Raw genomic sequence first — 20,826 nt, 5'->3', positions numbered from 1 at the left:
CGCGTCTTTGGGGTGCCGGGGTAGTGAGCTGGCGCGCACACGGTGCTGATTGGGGGGGTGGGTGGGTTAGGATGAGTGTAAGAGGGAAGGCTTCCCGGAGCGGGCGACAACGGGGTGCGGAGGGAGCGGGAGCCGCCGGCGGGGAGGGCGTGGAGGGGTGGCGAGTCCCAGCTTCCGGAGGTGGAGGTGCGGGTGTGTGGGGGTGGACCCGAGCTCTCGCTCTTTAAAAGGCCGGCGGAAGCGTGGCGCGCTCGCCCCGCACTCGCGGCGCAAACTTGCGGGCCGGGCTCGCGCGTGCGGTGCGGCAGGGCGGTGGGCGCCGGGAGCCGTGCGGCCCCCTCGGCCCTCGGCCCGCGCTCCCGGCGCTCGCGCCCCTCCCGCGCCGCTCGGCGCCCCGTGCCAGGCTCGCACGTTCCCATTTTCTCCCCGCCGCCGCCGCCGCTGCTGCCGCCGCCGCCGTCAGGTGCCCGCACCCCGGCCGGCTGCGCTCGCTCCCCAGTCCCGAGCCTCGGCGCACGCAGCGCCCCGCACCGCCTCGCCCGCGCTCTCGGGCTCCGCGGCGGCGGCGGCGGCGGCGGCGGCGGCAGCAGCAGCAGCACGGGCACCGTGGCGGCCGCTCCCAGCTCCAGCTTCCCGGGAGCAGCCGCCGAACGCCGCCGCTCGTTGCTCCGAGGCTCCGGCCAAAGCGTCCGCCAGCTCCTCCCCGCCGCGCCCGGGACCGCCGGCGGCTCGGCGCCCGGCTTGGTCCGCAGCGTCAGCGCCACCCGCCGCGGCCCGGGCTCCCGGCACCGCGAGCACCTAAGGACTGGCCGCCGCCTCCCTGCGCTTCCCGGGCGCAGCCAACCCCTGGCCGTGGCGTTCACCTCGCCGATGCGCGGTGAGTTGTGGCCCGAGGGGCACGGGCGGAGGGGACGATGCCCTCCGGCCTCCGGGAGCGCGGGCTGCGGCGGGGACCCCGGCGTTTGAGGAGGTGGCCTCCGCGAGCTCCCTAGTTCCGGGAGGAGGGCGCGGGACCCGGGGTCAGGGGCTTTCCTTCGGGCTGGGGCTGCCCCTCCGCTGCCCCCTCAGGGACAGGGCAGTGTTGTCTGCGGGTCTGGAGGAAAGTGGGATGGGGGCTGTGACCGGGCTGCACTGATGACAGGTGGAGTTGGTCCCGATGGGGACGGTGACAGCCGCGCGTCCCTTCTGCGGAGAGGCTAGGCTGTGGGGGCGCGGGGCGCGGTGTGCGCCTTTGCGCCGTGGTCCTCGGCCAGAGGGCAGCGCCAGCCCCGCGTTGAGGCTCCCTGCTCTGAGAACCGCATCCAGCCCCGGCACCACCTTCGCCACTGGCTGGAGCCGAAGCGCCTCCCGCCCGCAGCCGCCGCCGTGGTTTGCGGTGGCGCTGCAGGTCTGGGGTCTCTCCGCAGCCCCGGGATCTGAGGTCAGGCTTTCTCTGGACACTTGGGAACGAACCCTCTCTGAAACCCTGGTGAACCGAGCTAAGGGCTCTGTGTGAGCACGCGTGTGGCGGGGGAGGTCCCTGCTCCGGGGTCGCTTCCCCGAGCCCGCGGGCAACCGTGTCCCCTCCCCGCGCGGGGGCGGGGCCGAGGTGGAGGCCTGACTGTGCGCTGCGCCCCCGCACCCCGCACCCGGCGCTGCGTGGTTGTTTGTGCTGAGCTGGGGCAGCGGCACAGCGGCGGGGAGTCCTGAGCTCAAAGGACGAGCGCCCTCTGCCCCTAGGCCCTGAGTGACACTCTCTCGTTGTCAGACAATCCTTTCTGCAGGGGGTACCTGGTTTCTTCTCCTTGCTGTTCTCACTATTGGCTGCCCCTGGCTAGGGAGAAAGCTGACTCTGGGGGTGACTCTGCTAAGCACCTCAGGTTGCTAGAGGTTCTCCCCAGCTCAGCCTAACCCCTAAGCAGCCGTGGGTAGCTGTCTTCCTGAGTAGCCACATGACAGCTCCCTACCTCTCAGGTGGCTTGGTCTTGGCCCCCTTTCCCCTGGGCTCAGTCCCCTGTGCACGGGAGGAGGTGGCAGGCCTTTGGTGAAGAGCTGAGAACTTGGGAGCTTTCCTGAGCTGCTCCCAGTAGAAGCTCAGAGCCTCCTGTGGGGGCTGCGGGAGAACATCACAGAGGACCCCTGCAGGCCCTGGGCAGGCAGTAGTGTGCTGTGGGTGTTGGTTCTGATAGAAGGCTGCTTCCTGGAGGAACCCCCCCCCACACACACACACAACCTTGGTCAGCTTCTTGTCATGGGTAGGGTCTTTGGGATCTGTGTGCCGAATCTCTGCTCAACCCTGAGTTGCACGCCCGCCCTCCTGGGGCGGGGGGGGGGGTACAGTTCTCATCTGCCTTCTACCATCGAGGGACAAAACCATCCGCAGAAAGGATCCTTTGCCCCGGAAGCTGGCGGTGTTTAGCCTAGAGGAACATTTCATGAATGGTGGTGGGTGTTCCGGTGTGTTCAGAGAGGGCAGTGGGGGATATACTCAGCCTCACACAGCAGGCTGGGAGCTGAACAGCTTGCCTGGCCTCCACTCTGGTCTTCCCCTCTCCTGTGACCTGTGTCAGTGGCTTCTGCATGCTTCTGTTGGAAGTGTGATTTCTCAGGAGCTTCGCGGTCAGCCTGCGAGTGACAGAAGAGCCTGGAAGGCGATGTCCCTGTCCTGAGGGCCCCACAGCTGGTGAGAAGACACGGAGCAAACCTGTGGGCTCCAGAACCTTGTAATTATAGCTGACAGACCCATCCTCTCCTTACAAGCTCGGAGCAGCAGCCCCTAATTACCACCCACCCCAAGACATCTGCCCACCCTGCTGTCCTCCGGGCCCCGGAACCCAACTTTCCAGTGGGCAGGCCCTGCCTGGGGACCGGACAGCTGGGCTGTCAGCTCCTACCACCGGAAGGTCTGTGCACTTCTGCAGAAACGGCACCTCCTGCCACCCAGAGAAGGCATGAGGGAGGCAGCAGCCAGGCCCCAGCCCTGCTGCTGGTCTGACAGGAGACCTGCCAGCTGGGCAGGCCCACCCGAAGAAGAAGCCGAGGGGCTTGATGTGGAGACGACAGCTTCCTGTTACTCCCTACAAGACCTCTTATTTCCTAGAGTGTCAGCTCTGCCCTACTCAGCCAGGAGCAGCAGAGATGCACTGAGAGGAAGCTGGAAGCTGGTTCATCCAGCGAGCACCAGGACCGGAGCTTGGGCCCAGCATCTGTGTGAGGGGGCAGTGTGCCTGTAACCCAGCACTGAGGAGGGAAGGTCAGCCCAGACTCATGAGTGAGCTTCCTACTTAGTGAACTTCTCAACCTCTCTCAACAAACAGGGAGGAGAAACAGAGGGAGACACCGGTCTACTTCTGGTCTCCATATGTGCACAAGCATGCATGTGTGTGTGTGCACCACACAGACACACACACACACACACACACAAACATCACACCCCCATCCCATGCACACAGCTGCATTGAGACATGTCCCTGCCTAGGGCCCTTAGAGAGCAGACTGGCTCCCTGTGCAGCAATACCTCCCTCAGCCCTCTCCATCCTCCCTCCCTCCCGAGTCCCCTTCCCCAGCCAGCTTCGCTCCTGCAGAGAAGCAACTGTCAGGCTCCAAGCTGGCCTAGCCCAGAGCTTCCCCGACCTCGGAGCTCCACGAGCCTGATCTAGCGCCTCCCTGTCCTCCCGTTTCTTGGTAAAAGCAGCACTCTGAGGACGGTCACCCCTTAAATGAAAGCTGCTGCCCCCCCATGGAAAGTATCACCTCATGAATGTCCCTGTATAGCAAGCAGTCTCAGGTGCTAATGTGTGTACATGCATATATTAAGTGAATTGGGTAACTCGGTGCATAATGGCATTATCGGGACCCTGTTCAATTAAAGTAGATATTATCTGCAGTAATTGGGAAATGACAGCTCATAATGACAGCCTGTGCCATTTTTAGGCCCAAGTGAGACAATCTAGTTAAAGCCACCGCTCTCCTGGAGAAGGCAAGGCCACGGTCATTGTCACTGTAGGACCAGGAGAACCCAGCTGCTCCTGGGGGTCGTACCGAGGCGTTGGGGGGTGGGGGAGACATGAGCCGGAGGTTTGGGCTCCCTGGCTACCTTCCACCTTCTTGAGTAAAAAGCAGCCCTTGTACCTACTGGTCGGGGTAAGACGTCTCGTTAAAACAGAGCCACTGCCCCGGTGCAGGGCTGTCTTCAGGTTCAAATACGGAGATGAGAGGCAGGGACTTGGCTTGAATTCTGCAGCACCTGGCAGGCACAGACATCATGGCCCCTTCCGGCCCATGGCCTTTGTGTGGCCATCGTAGAGATGGAGTCCTGTTCTCAGCTGTGGCTGTGTCCACCTCTCTGTGGCGGGATGCATTGCACAGGGTTCAGGCAGTGCTGGGGTGGGGGTGGGGTGAGGGGTTGGGTTGAGGAGGAGGAGGGGGGCAGGACAGGGAGGGAGCAAAGGCTGAGGAGAAGCCATAGCAGACACTCCTGGGCTTGGGTCTGCTGCAGGGAAGCTGGGGGCTATGGCCGTGGAGAGGTCTGGGCCGTGGACTTGGGGCCTGAACGTTGGAGGGGGCAGTGTGAGCTTTGATCCCCCAGAGAAGGCAGGCAGTGGGTGTTTCTGGCCTAGAGCTGGTGGTGGCTGGCTGAGGCCCTGAGCTTTGGTGAGGAGACTCCCTGCTGATGCAGGTGCCTGTCCTTCTGGGCCTCAGGTTTGTCTTGCCACTGAGCTCAAAGCCCCCATTTCTCTGTCTGCACAGTGGCCCTGGAGTCACACTTGACCTTAGCCAGTTAGCCTCTCTGGCCTTTCCCCTCTGCTCCCTCCCTGCCCTCTGGACCTGCTTTCCAGACACAAAGGCTAAGCACCAACCTCAGGGCCTTTGCCCCCATGGTTCCCTCTTGGCTTCTGCTTTGGAATCAAGCAGGGCGAATCCTTCCCAGCTTCTCACTTTCTGTTTCACAGTAACTCCTCAGAGGTGCCTTCCCTCATGACCCTCTTCCCAAAGGGCTCCTCTGGGTGCCTCCCCCCAGCCCCCTGCAGTGCTGCATGGCTTTTACCCCCCCCCTTCATCCCCAGGGTCAGCTGCACAGGTGCAAGTCTCTGAGGCACAGCGAGGCAGAGGACAATGTAGGATCGCAGCCATATTTGATTGAATGGTCCTGGCCAAAGGGAGTGCGTTCGGTGCCTGAGCACACACGAGGGTCTCAGGAGTTTGGTTCAAGGGCCGAGTCCTTCCCTGTGGACTGCAGACACGGCTGCTGTCAGTCTGTCCTCGATCTGCCTCAGTGGAGATGCATGACTGACTCTGGGTGGAACCTGTCTCTGCCTGTCATTGATTGAGCATGTTATTGTGTGTCCTGAACCGTGGATGAAGCTCAGGAGACAGACATAAAGGAGCTGGTCACACGGGCCCCCAAGGTGCCACCTCCTCCCCACTCCGTCAGCTTTAGCTCCATTGAGACCAATATCTGTTGTAGGAAGTGGAGCAGTCAGGGCAGATTTCCTGGGGGAGGGGGGTCCCTGCGGAAGTATCGGACAGGGATGCTGTGTTTCCTTCTTCCTGGTTCCCATCAATGTGGAGCTGGGACGTGACTCCCTGCACCCTCCCTAACTCCTATGCCCTCCTCTCCTTCTAAACACATTTCTCCAGTCACCCCTGAATCAGGCCTGTGCTCTGAAAGCAAGCGTGGGAGTATCGGATGTGGGCTTCGGGATTTGGTGGGCTCCCAGTCTGAGAGCTTCAGCTATCCAGCTTGTGGGGTTTCCAGAGCTGGGCAGGGATTCTGAACTCCTGCTCTTTAATAAGTCCAGTCAGCTGGGTGGGAAAGTTCCAGATGCCCCGATGCCTTGGCTCTGCCAGGCAGGCCTGCTTGCAGCCTGAAACGCCAGGTTCCACCTTTAGAACCACTCAGTGTATTATAGAGTCTGGTGAATGCGGTGCAGGCCCCTAGGGAGAGGCGCAGCACCCCCCCCCCCCCCGTGTCTCTCCCTGGCATTCGCTCTCCACATCAGGCCGAGGATGTACGGGTGGCCACAGAGGACATAGCCTGCTGTCCCGTGGGAGGCTGTATGCCCGTGGGTCTGCAGTGCTGGTCTCAGGCAGGCAGGTGTTGTGGACTTTGCCACTGTGGGTCAGGGGAGGTTTCGAGTGACCTGCTTGCCATGTCCAGGCACTGGCCAGACCCCTTTGGTGTGATACTGATTCACAGATGAATCCTTTATTGGGCAGTGGGGTCCTGGGAGTGGAGGGGAGATGCTCTGGCATGGAGAGGGGGAGGGGTCCCTGGTTCCCTTTCCCCTTGCCTTTTAGGGTGTGAGATGTGGGCCAATTGGTATAGGACAGTCCCCACTCAGCCATTCACAGTCTCCAACTTGATGAGCACCTGGCTGGCCGGGAGCACCGGGTATCCGAGATGGCACAGGCCGCTCGCTAAGTGGAGGATCTGGAAGCAAGTCTCGGGAGGACTGAGGATGTGGTCTGGGCTCCCAGTGATGGCTTGGTCCCCCCTGAGTACCCCACATCTCTCCTGGGGCACACCCTCAGAGGATCAAGTCTAGTGGCTCCCACCTCATCCCGTGACAAGGTACAAGGCCTATTTTCTGCACTCAATTCTGGTGTTTGGGTTTTGTATCTTTCTAAAGCCTTGGGTTGGCTTTAGAAGACTAGAAGTCGGCTGGCTCAATGAAAGATGGCTGGAGTTTTGGTGAATCAGGCATGGTTTTCCAGGTCTGGTTGTTGCTCTGTGGTCTGGCTCCTTCTGGATTGGGCCATGCCTGGGAAGGAGCCGTTGAAAGGTACGAAGAATCTGCTTGAGGAGACTTTGCGTTGCCAATATAACAGGTTCCAGAGCCCTCCTAAAATACCCTCTGGGCCACCGCCCTTCCAAGGTTGCAGCCCGTCCTAAGTTCCCTTCATAAGCTCCTCTGTGAAGAATACACTCTGGAACACGCCTTACGGTTGGCTTGTGAGCCATGCTACGCCAGGGAGGCAATGCTGCTCTGTTCCTCCTCTGTGCTGTTGATGTCCACCCTGAAGCCAGTGGGCGGGGTTAGGGAGGAGGACTAAGGCAGGGGCAGTGGGAGGAGGGGGAGGAGAGGAGGGAGATGCAGCCATCCTGGGGGCTCCTTCTGTGGAGAGGTGTCCCTAGTTGACCTATTTGAGCTTCCATGGCTATTTTGAAATTCCTGGGGGGAGAGAGTCTGGGGCCTGGGGAATGGACTTCAAAGCGCCTCCCCCCCCACCCCCCCACCCCCGCTGGTGGAGACTGGCATCCCCAGGGCTGCTCTCTGCCTTGTTTCAGGGTGTTTTGACTTCCTCTTGTTCCTATTACAGCATCAAAAGGTGGGGGTGGGGGTGGGAGTGGGGGTAGGGCTGAAGGAGGAATTAGGCCTGCCAGGGGAACCAGGGGACCTGTTATGGTCAGGGACTGGGACCCAACCCCAGGAGGGCAAGAGGCATGAGGGAAGTTTGGCATCGTAAGTGCCTTCAGGGCTTCTGATTCTGGCCCTGTCTGTGTTGGGCTTCCTTCCCTCCTGCCTTGACAGTTCCCACATGTGGGCCGTGGGCCGAGCCCGTAGGAGAGGCTGTCAGCGGAACCCCTGGAAAGAGCTGCAGGCTGTGTAGGTCACTGTCACAAGCTGTTTCATGCAAGCTCCCTGTACCAGCTGGCCCTGAGGTAGCTCATGCTCTGTCAGGGTGCAAACCCCACTCCGCCCCGTGTGACACCCGTGGAGACAGCTGTGCACCCAGGGGGCCTGAGCAGCCGCCCAGCACAGCAGTAGGGGTGAACAGACCTCAGGGCAGCCTGCACATGTGCGGGGGCTTGGGCTCTGAGTGTCTCTGTAGCTCTTAGTAGTACAGCTGCTGCCTCTGTGGGACAGGGCTGGACACTCCATCCAATCTCAGGGCAGGGGGTCATGTCTCTCTCCCCCCCCCCCGTTGTCTGAACCCTTCGGAAACCCCTTTGGCAGATGTATGGCCTGCCCACGCCCTGGCTTCACACGCCCTGGCTGCACACACCCTGGCTGTTTCAATGATGACTGTGGATGTGCCTCAGAGGCCAGCCTGGTGCCTAGGCTGGGGCCTCCCGCAGCTTCCGCAACTTCGCAACTTCGTATCTGAACAAGAGACCCAGAGGAGGGCAGGGCAGGGCAGGGCAGGGCTCTGGGACCCCCAGGGTGATCCCAATCTCTTTCCAACTGCCTGTGAACTGTCTACTGCCCAAACCAGCAATTCCCAGGGAGTCACCCAGAAAGTGATGCCATAAAGCCGTTCTCCTGAGGGGCGAGAGATGTCAGACCACTCAACACAGGCAGCCTTAAGATCTTAAGACACTGGCTGTAGCTGTAGTGCCAGGTCCCTGGGTCCTGGAGAAGGCGGTCCTTCTAGGTTCTCCATTTGCTATGCTTCTAGACCTGACACATCCTGACCTGCCGGGTGACTCTGGGAGAATTATGGGATGCTTCGGGCTACCATTTTGCTGGCAGAGCGAGGCGAAGTGGAATTCGTCACTAGAGCCTTGGCTGTTGAGGGGCATTTGCAGACGGACCATTTGAGGTCTGGCCTTGTAGCTCAGTGGTGGGGAGCTTGCTTAGGCTGTGCTAGACTGTGAGTTCAACCCCCAGCCCCTGCAACGCTTAGTGTGAGGACCCCGCGGCCAGAGAAGCCCAGAGACCGAAGCTGTAATCCGGTTGGGCGTCCTTCCTTCTCCTTGGGCTTCAGTTGGAGAACTGGCAAGACGGGGAGCTATGGTTCCCGGAATCCTGCTGGGCCTTGACGGAGGCACCCCGTTACTAGCGGGGACGTTTTCAATCCAGACTCCAGCTTCGTTTCTAGTTGGGCGGGAAACTGAGGCACAGAGTAGTCAAGTAGCTAGCTGGCCTTCACTTGAGACACCCACGGAGAAGGCGCCATGTGTTCACCTCTTAGCCCAGCTCTGACTCGGCTACCAGCCATTCTCCTGGTGGCCTCTGAAGTGGAGGGAGGTGGCTGCTGGCTTCAGGGGGGGAGGACGTTGGGTGGGGGAGGCAGAATCCCCAGGGGAAATTAGCCCAAATTAGCTGTGAGAATAAAGAAGAGCTTTGTTTTCTTCTCTACCCCTGCAGATAAATATTTAATCGCAACAACAATAACAACGACAATGGCAGTAATGTGCAGAGGCTCAGGCCGCAGCCTCAGCCCCACTGGGGCAGACAGGGATGGAGGGAGGCCGGAGGAGTCTCAGGAGGGGAGACATGAAGGGCAGGAGGAAGGAGCCCGGCTTTGCCCTCTGCCTGGGCACTTGTGTGGCTGGGGTGAACACATGGAAGTGGGGGACCAGGGGTGAAGACGTGGAAGTGGGGGATCACCTCTGATATCACAGATTCCCGCTTTCCCCCACCCTTTGGAGTTACAGCTCTTGGCCTGGGCACAGCCAGAATGACATACATCCTTATGGGGCAGAAGGCTGCCTGCCTCCCAGGTCTCTCCTGGATCTCAGGTCCCCCAGACAGCTCTGCTTCTTGTTCAGAGCTATGAACTAGGAGCCCTCTGTGGACTCGAGGTCTGCCAGGGTCCCAGTCTCCTCATTTCTCTCATGAGGTTGGACTGGCAGGGTTGGAATTTCACTACAGTTTCTGAGGACCAGGGACCCGTTCCTCCTCAGCCATGCTTGCTGTCCCTAGGCATGTTCTTTTAGAGACCTGGCCTCTGGGGGCAGTGGGCCCTGGCCAGCAAAGGTCTTCAAACATGACCCAGTTTCTGCTTCCAGCTCTGCGTTTCCCCAGGAGCTGGGCCACAGCACTGGAAATCAAGAAGAGATTTATGGCAGCTTTGGCGATAACCTCTGAGCTCCCTCTCCCAGGCTCGAGATGAGAAATCACAACAGTTAATGTCTGCTTCAGGGCTGGGTTGATTCTCATTCTCTCTCTCTCTCTCTCTCTCTCTCTCTCCCCCCCCCCCCCCCAGGTTGGTAGGAGTGACCGAAGCTGTTTTCTCCTTGATGCTAAGATCGGCTATCAGGATAGGAGCACGGCTTCCTTTGCACAGTCAGACACGGAAATCTGGCCTTCAGGACACGGGGAAAAGTCCTGAGGATCTGAGACCTCCTGTAGCTCTGGCCACTGTCTGTCGTCTGTGGTTTTGGCCTGTGTGGGCCTCTGAGCTCTACTCAAGTATCAAAGAGGAGGAGGGGAGATCTCTGGAATGGGCCACCCCATGGACCCTCAGCAACCATCCTGTTGCTGAAGCTGCGCTGTCCACGTACACCCAGATCATGGGACCCAGGGCCTGCTAGGGCTAGGAGTGGGGCCCGCTATTCATGGGTCTCTAAGCCTTTCCGAGATGTCCGGGAAGGGAGGCTGGGCCTGGTGGTGGGCCCGGCTGCCCCTCTGCCTACTCCTCAGCCTTTATGGCTCCTGGGTGCCTTCATCCCTAGGGAAGCCCAAGGGCCACCCCCACATGAACTCGATCCGTATCGACGGGGACATCACCCTGGGAGGCCTGTTTCCCGTCCACGGTCGTGGCTCCGAGGGCAAGGCCTGCGGCGAGTTGAAGAAGGAGAAGGGTATCCACCGACTGGAGGCCATGCTCTTTGCCCTGGACCGCATCAACAACGACCCGGACCTACTGCCCAACATCACGTTGGGCGCCCGCATTCTGGACACCTGCTCAAGGGACACCCATGCCCTGGAGCAGTCCCTGACCTTTGTGCAGGCGCTCATCGAGAAGGACGGCACGGAGGTCCGCTGCGGCAGCGGGGGCCCACCCATCATCACCAAGCCTGAACGAGTGGTGGGTGTCATCGGAGCTTCGGGGAGCTCCGTCTCGATCATGGTGGCCAACATCCTCCGCCTCTTCAAGGTTAGTGCTTTCCATGGCCCGGGGTGCCTGGTTGATGACTCCTTCCTCTCCCTGACCGTGGGAGAGTGTTTGAGAACGGGGCAGCTTGGGTCTGGTATCTGATCCCGTGTTTGAAGCTGGAGGATGAGGGTGGGCTGAGGAACGGGGCCTCGGTGCTGACGGTGCTGACCATGGTTCTGAAGCAGAACCCACCCAGGCTCCTCCTTCAGACGCTGGGAGGAAGGCTGGGGAGGGCTGGAAGTCTGTGAAAGAACATTAATGAAAGGCAGACAGACAGACGGAAGACAGGCGGGTCGATGGAAGGGCAGACAGACAAGATATAGGATGGAAACCACGGTGTTGCAGATTGCCAGGGGAGAAAAAGCAAGACTTTTGTTTTGACATTGTTTTCAAATAATTGCAATTCCCAAGAAAGACGTGTTTTCTCCTGGTTAGTCGAGGAAGCCCCTGGTGGCCCTCGCAGCCCGCCCTCCGGTTCCGGCTGGAGAGGAGTGTCCTGGTTTTCAGATGGGGGCAGGGTTGTGGGTCAGGAGGACGAAGAGAGAAGGGGGTTCAGCTAGACTCCAAGCCTAGCCCCCTCCCTCGCTTCCTCCCCTCTGCCCTCTGCCCTCCTCCTCCTCCTCCTCCTCCTCCTCCTCCTCTACGTCTTCCTCCTCTCCCTCCCTATCCCCTCCCTGCCCCCTCCACCACCTCCCTTTCTTCTCTTCCCGGGGCAAGAGCTGCTGATTTGCAATTCAATTGGAGCCAAGTGCTTGCTAAGCTGCTAAAACAACTGAAAGCTACTAGGGAGAGGGGAAGAAAAAAAAAACCGTTACAAGCATTTTACCAATAATTATGCAGCAGCTGCCCCCACCCCCAAGCCTGCCTCTTTTGCTCTGTACGTGGTCTGAGCGGTGGGGGGGGGGGAGTGGGAGGGAGCGGAAGGGATCTGAAGAAGCCTCCGGCCCCTCCTTCCCTCTGACTCTGACCTCTGGGTCCCCCTTGTTGTGGTCTCCAGAGCTTGCTGAGGTCTGGAAGCCGCGGTCTGAGCCACTAGGGGTAGGAGTGGATCCCTCTCACCTGGAGCCCATTTGTCTAACTCCGAGGATGCGTCAGAACTGGGGGTGGTGTGGTGTGTGTGCCTCCGAGGAGGGGATGAAAAAGAGAAAGGTCCCTGTCTGATGAGGTAGAAGTAAGCCGTGGTGAGTCTCAGGTAACCCCCACTGCAAAGTGTACCCTGCCAGCATCTGCAGCCATTTATAAGTGTGTGTACACAAGCATTATAAGTGCCTGTGTGTGTGTGTGTGTGTGTGCGCGCGCGCGCACGCGCGCACACACGTACACGTGTGCTCCTGCTGTGGCCCCAGGATGGCCGACTCTTGGGCCTTTGGCTTGACTTGATTTGGGTGTAGGAGCAGCAGGGACCTCTGAGGAGAAGCTGCCTCCACATGGACATTTCAAGGGGTCTCTGGGGGCTCCCAGTGATCCTGATCGTCTCGTGGGCTCTCAGAGTGCTGCCCTGGAATGAGCAGCCTGGTTGTGTCCTCCCATGGATGGGAGGGGACAGTGGGAAAGCTGGGGCTGGCTGTCCCAGGCCTTGCTTCAGAGATGGTTGGGACTGCTGAGTCACCCAGGCCCTGCCAGGCCCGGGAGGGAGGCAGCCCGGGCCACCCCAGTGTGCTCCCAGTGACGTTGGCCCAGCCTCCAGATCATGGCGGGGCGGCGAGCCTTGCATGGTGTCAGACTCAGCTCCCAACACTCTAGAATGCAGGGGCTTCCCGGCAGCAACTTCATATGGGGGAGAACCCTGGTGATGGGGGTGTCGCTGGCTCCGTGACATTCTGGGTGTTGGGCCCACAGAATGGCCTATCTCGGTTAGGCTTCAAAGCATACTCACTAGGCCGTGTATATCTGGGGACAAGGGGCTCAAGTCCCCTGAGATGGGGTGTCTAGGATTTTGGTGATATTTTACTCAAGGACAGACACAGTTGCCACAGTAGGAGCCAGGGCTCAGGGGCTCCTGTCCCTCTGTCCCTCTGTCGGATGTGAAGAGGCTCAGCTGCTGGGTCTGTGCCTCCTAGGACTGGTGTGTGTTGTGAGGCAGGCAGGCTACAGTGACTGATGGTCTGGAAAGATGGAGGGGCGGGGAGGGCAGAAAAGGCTGTGGTCTGTGTTCCCTGGGTCCCTTTTAGTGATGTTAATGGCTCAAACTGGGGACGAGAGGCTTCTTCAGTAATGAAACAGAGAGAGAGAGAGAGAGAGAGAGAGAGAGAGAGAGAGAGAGAGAGAGAGAGAAGAGATTGGACCAGAAACTCAAAAGCCATTTGTGGAGGCAATAAGGTTAACTTGGAGAGGGTCAAAGGGGAGCTGGAGAGCCATGTCTGTCTGGGGTGTATGGGTATCTGGGGTGTGTGGGGTGAGGGTGGGGTCACCGCTCAGGTCTGCCTCCCAGCTCTGACGGAGCCTAATTCTTGGCAGGGGGCCTGGGATCTGCTGTTGTGATTTCTGCTCCCCTCTGAGGGGATTGCAGGGGTATAGTCTGCCTGGAGAATGCTATTGGGGTGCAGTGGGGGGCGGGGCTAGAGCTGTGTACTGTCAGGGGCCAGGTCTCCTGGCTTCCTCTAGGAGGAATTGCGAGCTCATACAATCACACAATGAGCAAAGTGGATGGAAACCCAGGCCATCTTTGGGGAGCAGATGCCAGACTCTAGGGAGCCACAGGCCTGGCAACCCCATCCATCCCAATCCTGTTGTCTTAGTTTGGCCTGTTCTCACAGGAGAGGGAGTAAGAGTGTGTGGAACACACTTGCTGAGGGTCCAGAGTTGCTGAGGAGCGAGGAGGATGCGGCTGTGCCAGCATGGGGCAGTGACAGCGCTGGGCACCTCAGGCCTGAGGTTTAGTCCTGGTCATTACCAGCCCTCTTACTGTATCAGGCATTGACAACCCTGTGGGAATGGACCAGTAGGATCTTCTGAGAGCAGATGTTGTGGGTGGTCCTGACAGACCATAGACCAACCTGTGCCCTTGTAAGAACTCAGAGCAAGACAGACTCCCTGAATCACTAATCCTTTTGCATGAGCTGAGGCCTGGAGGAAAGACCAGCCAGGGTCCTTGGTGGACATGGGCCGACCATGTGGTCAGCCTTACTCTCTCCCAGCATCTTTGTTTGCAAGATGAGTGCCAACTGCCACCTCCTTGGCCAGGCGGATGGAATTAGGAAGTGGGGTCTGAGCAAGGGCAGCTTAGTGCCTGTGGCGCACAGTCAGCCCGCAGGAAATGTCACACCCAGCTTGGAGCTGGGCCTCAAGTCAGCGTGAGACACTCCACCGAGGTAGAAGAGCCACCAGGAGCAGGCAGGCTGCAACAGACGGTGACCTTTGAGGCTGATCCCGGAGAGTTCCCACCATCTGCCGGGCCGCTCTTCCTTCCTGAGGGGGCTTCGAGCTCAGTCCTGGCTGAGCAGCCAGTGTCTCCACGGGTAGTGACAGTGCTCTTGTTGGGCCTAGTGAAGGAGGAAGAGTCTTTGAGCTTCCCCAGCCTGGCCATCGCCCCTGGGGCTGAGCACCCTCGTGGGTGGCTTGCAACGGTTGAGCGGGTCCAAGGCTCAGCCCTCAGCTCTTGCCGGGACTCCTGGAAGTGTTGTAGTCGAGTTTAGACCGGATTTCCTGTGGAGGAATGGTACTTGGGTTCTTTCTGAAGCAGCCTTTCCCAGTGTCTCGCCGGGCCCTGCCTTAGGCTTCTCCATAGGCTGCTTTGTGTCTTTTCTCTCACTTCCTCCCTCATTTCTTTCCTTCAGCAAGGTTTAACGTAGCTCGGGCTGGCCTCGAACTTGCTCGTTGGCTGAACTTCTGATCCTCCTGCCTCCACCTCCCCAGCACTGGGAGGGCAGGCATTCATAATGACTTTTTTGTTATTGTTGTATTTTTGGTCAACTTGACACAAGTTAGTTGTCTGGCGAGAGGAACCTCAATTGAGGAACGGTCTCCATCTGTGGGGAATTCTCTTGATTGATGATTGATTGTGTGGGGGTCCAGCACACCGAGGGCAGAGCCACCCCTGGGCTGGTGGTTCTAGGGTGTTTGAGACAGGAGGCTGAGGAAGCTACTGAGCCCAAGCAAGCATGCAGCGTTCCTCTATGGCTGCTCCATCACTCACTCCCTGCCTGGAGTTCTTGCCCTGGCGTCCCACAGTGATGGGCTGTTACCTGGAAGTGTAAGGTGAAAAAAAAAAAAAAANAAAAAAAAAAAACCTTCCTCCCAAGTTCTTTTTGGCCATGGTCTTTATCACAGCAGTGGAAACCCCGAGACATAGCACAGTACCCAGCTTACAGAGAGCTGAGCATGGAATCTGGGCTTTCTGGATGCTAGGCGGCACCGCCCACCGGACCATGCCCCAGCCCCTGGAGCCATCTTTCTAGAACCCAAAATTGAATCTCCTGCCTTAGCCACTTAAACCTGGTGCAGACTTCACACCGTGCTCGGCAGGGTCAAGTCCTGCTGGAGGCCTGTGACCTCTGATACCTTACCCACTTCCCGCTCTCTCAGGGCACACTCCACACCGGTCACACTGTTCTTGTCACGCTCCTGAACACATCAAGCCATCTTCAAACCAAGAGCCTTTGTGCCCATTATTCCCTCTGCCTGGAATCTCCTCTGTCTCTCTGTCTCTGTCTCTGTCTCTCTCTCTCTCCCCCCCCTCTCTCTTATTTATTTAGATACATCCCCTCTATGTAATCCTGGCTGACCTCAAACTCACGTAGAGTTTCAGTGAGTTTCAAACTCACTGCCTGTCTTAGTCTTTCTCTCCCTTTTTAAAAAGATTTTATGTATATGAGTACACTGTAGCTGTCTTCAGACACGCCAGAAGAGGGCATCAGATCCCATTACAGATGGTTGTGAGCCACCATGTGGTTGCTGGGAATTGAACTCAGGACCTCCAGAAGAGCAGGCAGTGCTCTTAACCGCTGAGCCATCTCTCCAGCCCCTGTCTTTGTCTCCTGAGTCCTGGGATTAGAGGCATGCCCTTCTTGGCCTAGTGAAGGGCGTACCGTCCTCATGTAGCCCTCAGCCTGGGGGGTCCTCTCTCACCGGATCTCAGTTTCTCCCCATGACGCTCTTTGTAGCTGCATTCACCAGTCATGTCCTTCACATGCATGTGGACTTGTCTGTCATCGCTCACGTTGCCTCCCCTTCTAGACTGGACATCATTTTTATCCCGCTCCTGTTATCATATGATCTGTGAGCTACAAGAAGGTCCCTAGAGTCCAGACATGTCTAGTCCAGGCCTATGGGCTGTGTGTGCCCCAGGACAGATATGAATGTAGCCAAACACAGAACCATAAACTTACCTACCGAGGGGCTAGAGAGATGGATCCGTGCACAAGAGCATTTGCTGTTCTGCAGAGGACCAGCTCAGCTCCTGGCACCCACAGCAGGCAGCTCACAGCCACCTGAAACTCCGTCTCCAAGGCACTCAACGCCCTCTTTTGGCTTCTGTGGATACACACACACACACACACACACACACACACACACACCCCTGACACATAAATAAGTAACAAAAATAAATTTTTAAAAGTTACAGTATTTTGGGCCAGTAAGATGGCTCAGTGGGTATTCAGGCACCTGTGGCTAAGCCTGGCGGCCCGAGTTCAAATCCCCAAGGTCCACATGGTAGAAGGAGAGAGCTGACTCCTACAAGCTGTGGTGTACACACACACACACACACACACACACACACACACACACACACACATACACTCACACACACACTGAAATAGTATAACAATTTTTTTAAATTATGAGGCTTTTAAAAAAATTGCCCAGTTACCAAGTGTGAATTCTGTTGTGTTACCATGTCAAAAGTCTGGGTATACCTGGAACTTTAAAATGGTTTGTTTGTGTGTGTGTGTGTGTGTGTGTGTGTGTGTGTGTGCGCGTGTGTATGTGTGTGCGTGTGCATGTGCGTGTGTGTGTGCGTGTATGTGTGCATGTACATATGCGTGTGTGTGCGCGCGCGCGTGTGTGTATGTGTGTGTGTGCATGTGCATGTGCGTGTGCACGTGTGCATGTGCGTGTGTGTGCGTGTGCGTGTGTGTGTGTGTTGGGGGACAAACCCTCAAAATACAATGTGTCTCGACGTGAGGAAGTCTGTGGGGGACACAGCCACACCTGCCTGCTTCCTGCTGACCTACAGCTTCTAGAGCTGATCCAGGGCAGCGTCTGTCTGTCTGTCTGGCTGGGGTTTGACTATCTGCAGGGCTCGTGGTGGAGGCCAGAATAGAAGGACAGAGGCAGCTGATGAAGCTGAGGTCTTGGGGTCCCTCGTAAGTTTCTGCAACAGGAGGGAATGGCTGAGGTCCCCTTCCCAGTGGTTCAAACCGGTGCCACCACCTGAATGCATTCCTTTACCCACCCCCACTGCTCTCTCCAGATTCTTAGTGTCTCATCGGACACCTCCTCCCTGGGAAAGGGATGGTGGCTGCCCATCATGAGAGGTTTGTTTTGATAGAGTTTGCCCAGCCTTAGCCTGGGGCGAGCGAGGTAGACAAAGCTCGAAGAGAGGGGAGTGGAATGATTTGGAAGCAGGCGCACTAGCCTCAACCTGGCCCTTCTCCCTGACGTTCTCCCTGTACCCCTAGTGGCAGGTGCTCACTGACCTTCCTCCGTTTGCAGACGTGGGGACTGTGTATGGACAGAGCATGCTCACTTAGAGTCACAAGGTAGATGCAGAGTGTGAATCGGGCACCTGGACCCAATCCACCTTCCTCCTGTTCCTTGAAGTGGGCATGGGACCGCTCCCTGGGGGGAATCCACAGTGTGTGCGCAGGGTTCGATTGCTCCCTTCATTGCAGGAAGTATGGCAGCAGGCAGGTATGGCTCCGGAGCAGAAGATGAGAGCTCACACCTAGTCCACAAACAGGCAGAAAGTGTGTTCTGAAAGTTTTGAATCCTCAAAGCCCACTCCCAGCGACCCACCTCCACCAACAAGGCCACGCCTCCTAATCCTTCCCAAACAGTTCCATCAACTGGCATCCTGGCATTCAACTATATGAGCCTAGCGGGGGCCATTCTCATTCAAACCATCACGGTGGGTGCTAGGGCCCTTGTGAGGTTCTGCGGGAGAGGACAACAGAGCATAAGGTTCAGGCCAGGCTAGCCTGAAGATTATCATCCATTCTTCTAAGGTTCCGGTTCATGTTGCTCTCTTTCTCCCAGGAACCAGGGAGTCACGTGGGCTGCTGGTCTGGAACAGGAAATCTCTGGACCAGGTGTTTAGGATGTGGCACAGGGGGTGCAGCTGCAGCCCTGAGGGGCTCGGGATGCCACCACTTCCTCTGGTCCCTCCCCCTGCCACCCCTGGGCTGAGAGGTTTATTTAGTAGCTTTGTTCCACACTCCTTGTAGCTAGGGAGCACTCTGTTTCTGGTTCCCAGAGGCTGTAACCCTGTGTTGGGGGTCATTGCAACACCTTCCTTTTTGACGCCAGTGCTGCGAGCATCTGTAGACTGAGCAGGAGTCATCTCAGTTCCCATGGGATCTGTGCTCTGTTTGGTTGGGGGGAGCCACATGGGAGCTATCAGGGCCAGGGCATGCTGGAGCCCAGCAGAGGGGCTCAGGGCCCCTGCTTCTGGCTTCTAGCGCCTGCTCTGCTATCTGATCTCAGTTTACACATCTGTAAGCATTCACCCACATGCCATGTTTGTTATAATGTCATGGTGGCCACCGTCTCCCTTAGCTGAGCTTTGGCATCTCGCTGGCACCTGATACCTAAGCCCTTCCCCGAGGTCTGACACGTGCATTCCAGGCAAGCATGCCGCTCCAAGCAGGAGCCAAGCAAATGAAGCCACATCAGGGGGAGGCAGGCAAGGGATAGATGAACTGCTCAAACAAATTATGCCAGGGGTTGGCTAGACCCACGGGAGAACAAAGCAGGGAGTACCGTGGAGGCTGCAGTGGGCAGGGGAATGGCTGTTTTAGAGAGGGGATGTTCCTGTAGGCAGGTGGGGGAAAGTTCTGGAGAGTGGTAATGGTGGAAAGAAAGTGGGCCTGCAGACATGAAGGGCGGTGGCTAAGACTCCACTGGGAGTGGGGTGTCTCAGAAACCCGCGTTATCTCCTGTTGGCTGTTGGCTGTGGTGGTGGCTAGTGAGGGGGGACAGTCTCTAAGCTTGTCAGGACCTCTGTTCTCTCACTGACCCCAGTGCCAGGGTCAGTCAGTCTTGCTGTCATGACGTCTCATACCTGAGCTGTGCCTCTGATCCCTGGGCAGGCTCCCCTCTGCCCCCCATTTCCCTTGTCCGTGAAGGGCTGAGTAGGTGCACAGGAAGCACTCAGGCACACAGGCTGTGGCTGAGTGTGACCTGAACATCGGCATGTCACATCTTGCCCCACACGGAAGTCCCTGGTATTAGTGTCCTTCAGGGTATTAGTGGGAACCCATGGGTGCTGGTGGGTGGGATGGACAATAGGCTTAGTGATGTCGGTCTTTGGTCGCCTGCTCATGGCTCTCACCTGGGCTCCATCATGCCCCTGTTCAGGTGAGCGTGGGGTCTGAACAGGCAGACCGACAGGGAAGCTGAGGAACCCTAAGATCCCTGCGAGGGGACCTGCTGACAGGGCCTCTGCTGTCTTTTCCATAGCGGCTGACCCTGTGAGGGGTTGGTGGCTTGGGAATGGCTTTTGGTCCCCTTCCCAGTGAAGCCCAGGGCCTGGCGAGGCTGCCACCTCACTTCGGGGCCTCTGGTGGTCAGTTGCTGTCTCACTAGCTGAGGCTGTCGGGCCAGGTGGGCTGTTACCCTGCTCCGTGGCTAATCATGGTGGGTGTTTCCCAAAAACCAACCTTGGCGCTTGTCTCATCTGCCTGAGGCCTTCCAAGGGTCATCGGCCTGCTAGGATTTTCCCTCTGGCCCAGCATATTAGGAAGTGGGGTGGAGGCAGCTTCTCTTGGCTATTCCTCATGGTCAGGCATCTGACGAGCAGGCAGTGTGGAGCCGGGTGATAGGTAAGTGCCTGGCCTAGGTTAGGCCCGGCGCCTTCCCTGCCTGCCTCCCTCTAATGAGCCTCGAATGTTCCGTGCCCCAAGTTTATTAAACCAGCATTTTTATGACCCACGCACGCTGGAAAGAATAAGACGCAAAGGTCGGCTGGCTTGATAGAATGCTTGACCTTTCCCACTGTGCCCCTGGGGGCCTGGCGGGGTGAGGGAGATGTTCTGAGAACATCTGAGAGGTGTTTGGGAGGGGCAGGGACTCCCTTAGCCTCACCCCCTCCTCTGTGTGTCCAGGCCTCTTGCCCACTTCTGCCATCCACCCCCTCCCTCCCACTAGGTAAGTGGCTTTCCGGTAAGCCCTTTCCGGTGGGCACCTGACTCACCTGGAGCCCCTCCTGTGGCTCAGGACACCCCCTGGTTCCTGTGGCTCCAGACGTTTCCCCTGGCTGATGCCTTTCCCGCACTCTGGATGCCTGTGGGTAATGAGGTTGAGATGCAGCCTGGGTTTGAATCCTGGCTCTGACCCCCGTTTTCAGGGCTGTGGCTGGGGAGGATATTGTGGCTCACTGAGCAGCAGAGAGGGGCAGACCCCGCAGCACCCGCAGCACCTGCAGCATAGGAATCCTCCAGGTTGAAAGTCAGGAGGCGGCTTCCCCTGACGCTCTCCTTCTAGAGTTCCCGGAGCTCAGTTTCCCTGTGGGGTTGGCTGAAGGCAGATGCTCCGTTCAGTCCCCTCTGGCCCGGCTTAGGTGGTGGCAGTGGCCCATTCCGTAGCCTTTCTCAAGGGCGCTGCGGAATCAGAAGCTTATCACAGGCCAGCGGTCCTGTAGGGCTGGGAGGCCCCACCCTGGAGGAGAGTGACAGAATCTAGTGGGGACTGTGGGGCTGTAGATGGCATTTACCTCTTATGTCCCCAAGGTGGTCTGGTGGGGGAGGGGCAGCACCAACCTCGGCCAGGTCCTGGGATGGCGTGGGTGCTTCTAAGTCTCTGTCTCTGTCACACACACATACACACACACACACACACACACACACACACACACACACA

The 20,826-nt window shown here is 58.2% G+C and overlaps 1 protein-coding gene across 1 annotated transcript in view; it reads left to right on the top strand.

Moving 5' to 3' along the window:
• The first annotated feature begins 577 nt into the window (after positions 1–577).
• Grm4 (glutamate metabotropic receptor 4) overlaps positions 578–20,826 on the top strand; it is an 89,056-nt gene continuing 68,807 nt past the window's right edge. The window contains exons 1-2 of the mRNA XM_021220979.2: positions 578–877; positions 9,916–10,809. Of these exons, the coding sequence (XP_021076638.1) occupies positions 10,291–10,809 (519 nt within the window). The 5' untranslated portion in view covers positions 578–877; positions 9,916–10,290. The remainder of the gene's footprint in view (positions 878–9,915; positions 10,810–20,826) is intronic.

This window comes from Mus pahari, chromosome 21 (assembly GCF_900095145.1).
Source record: "Mus pahari chromosome 21, PAHARI_EIJ_v1.1, whole genome shotgun sequence".
In the NCBI taxonomy this organism is placed as follows: Eukaryota; Metazoa; Chordata; class Mammalia; order Rodentia; family Muridae; genus Mus; species Mus pahari.
Note: the sequence above shows the minus strand (reverse complement) of the source record. Positions and strands in the feature narration are given on the sequence as shown.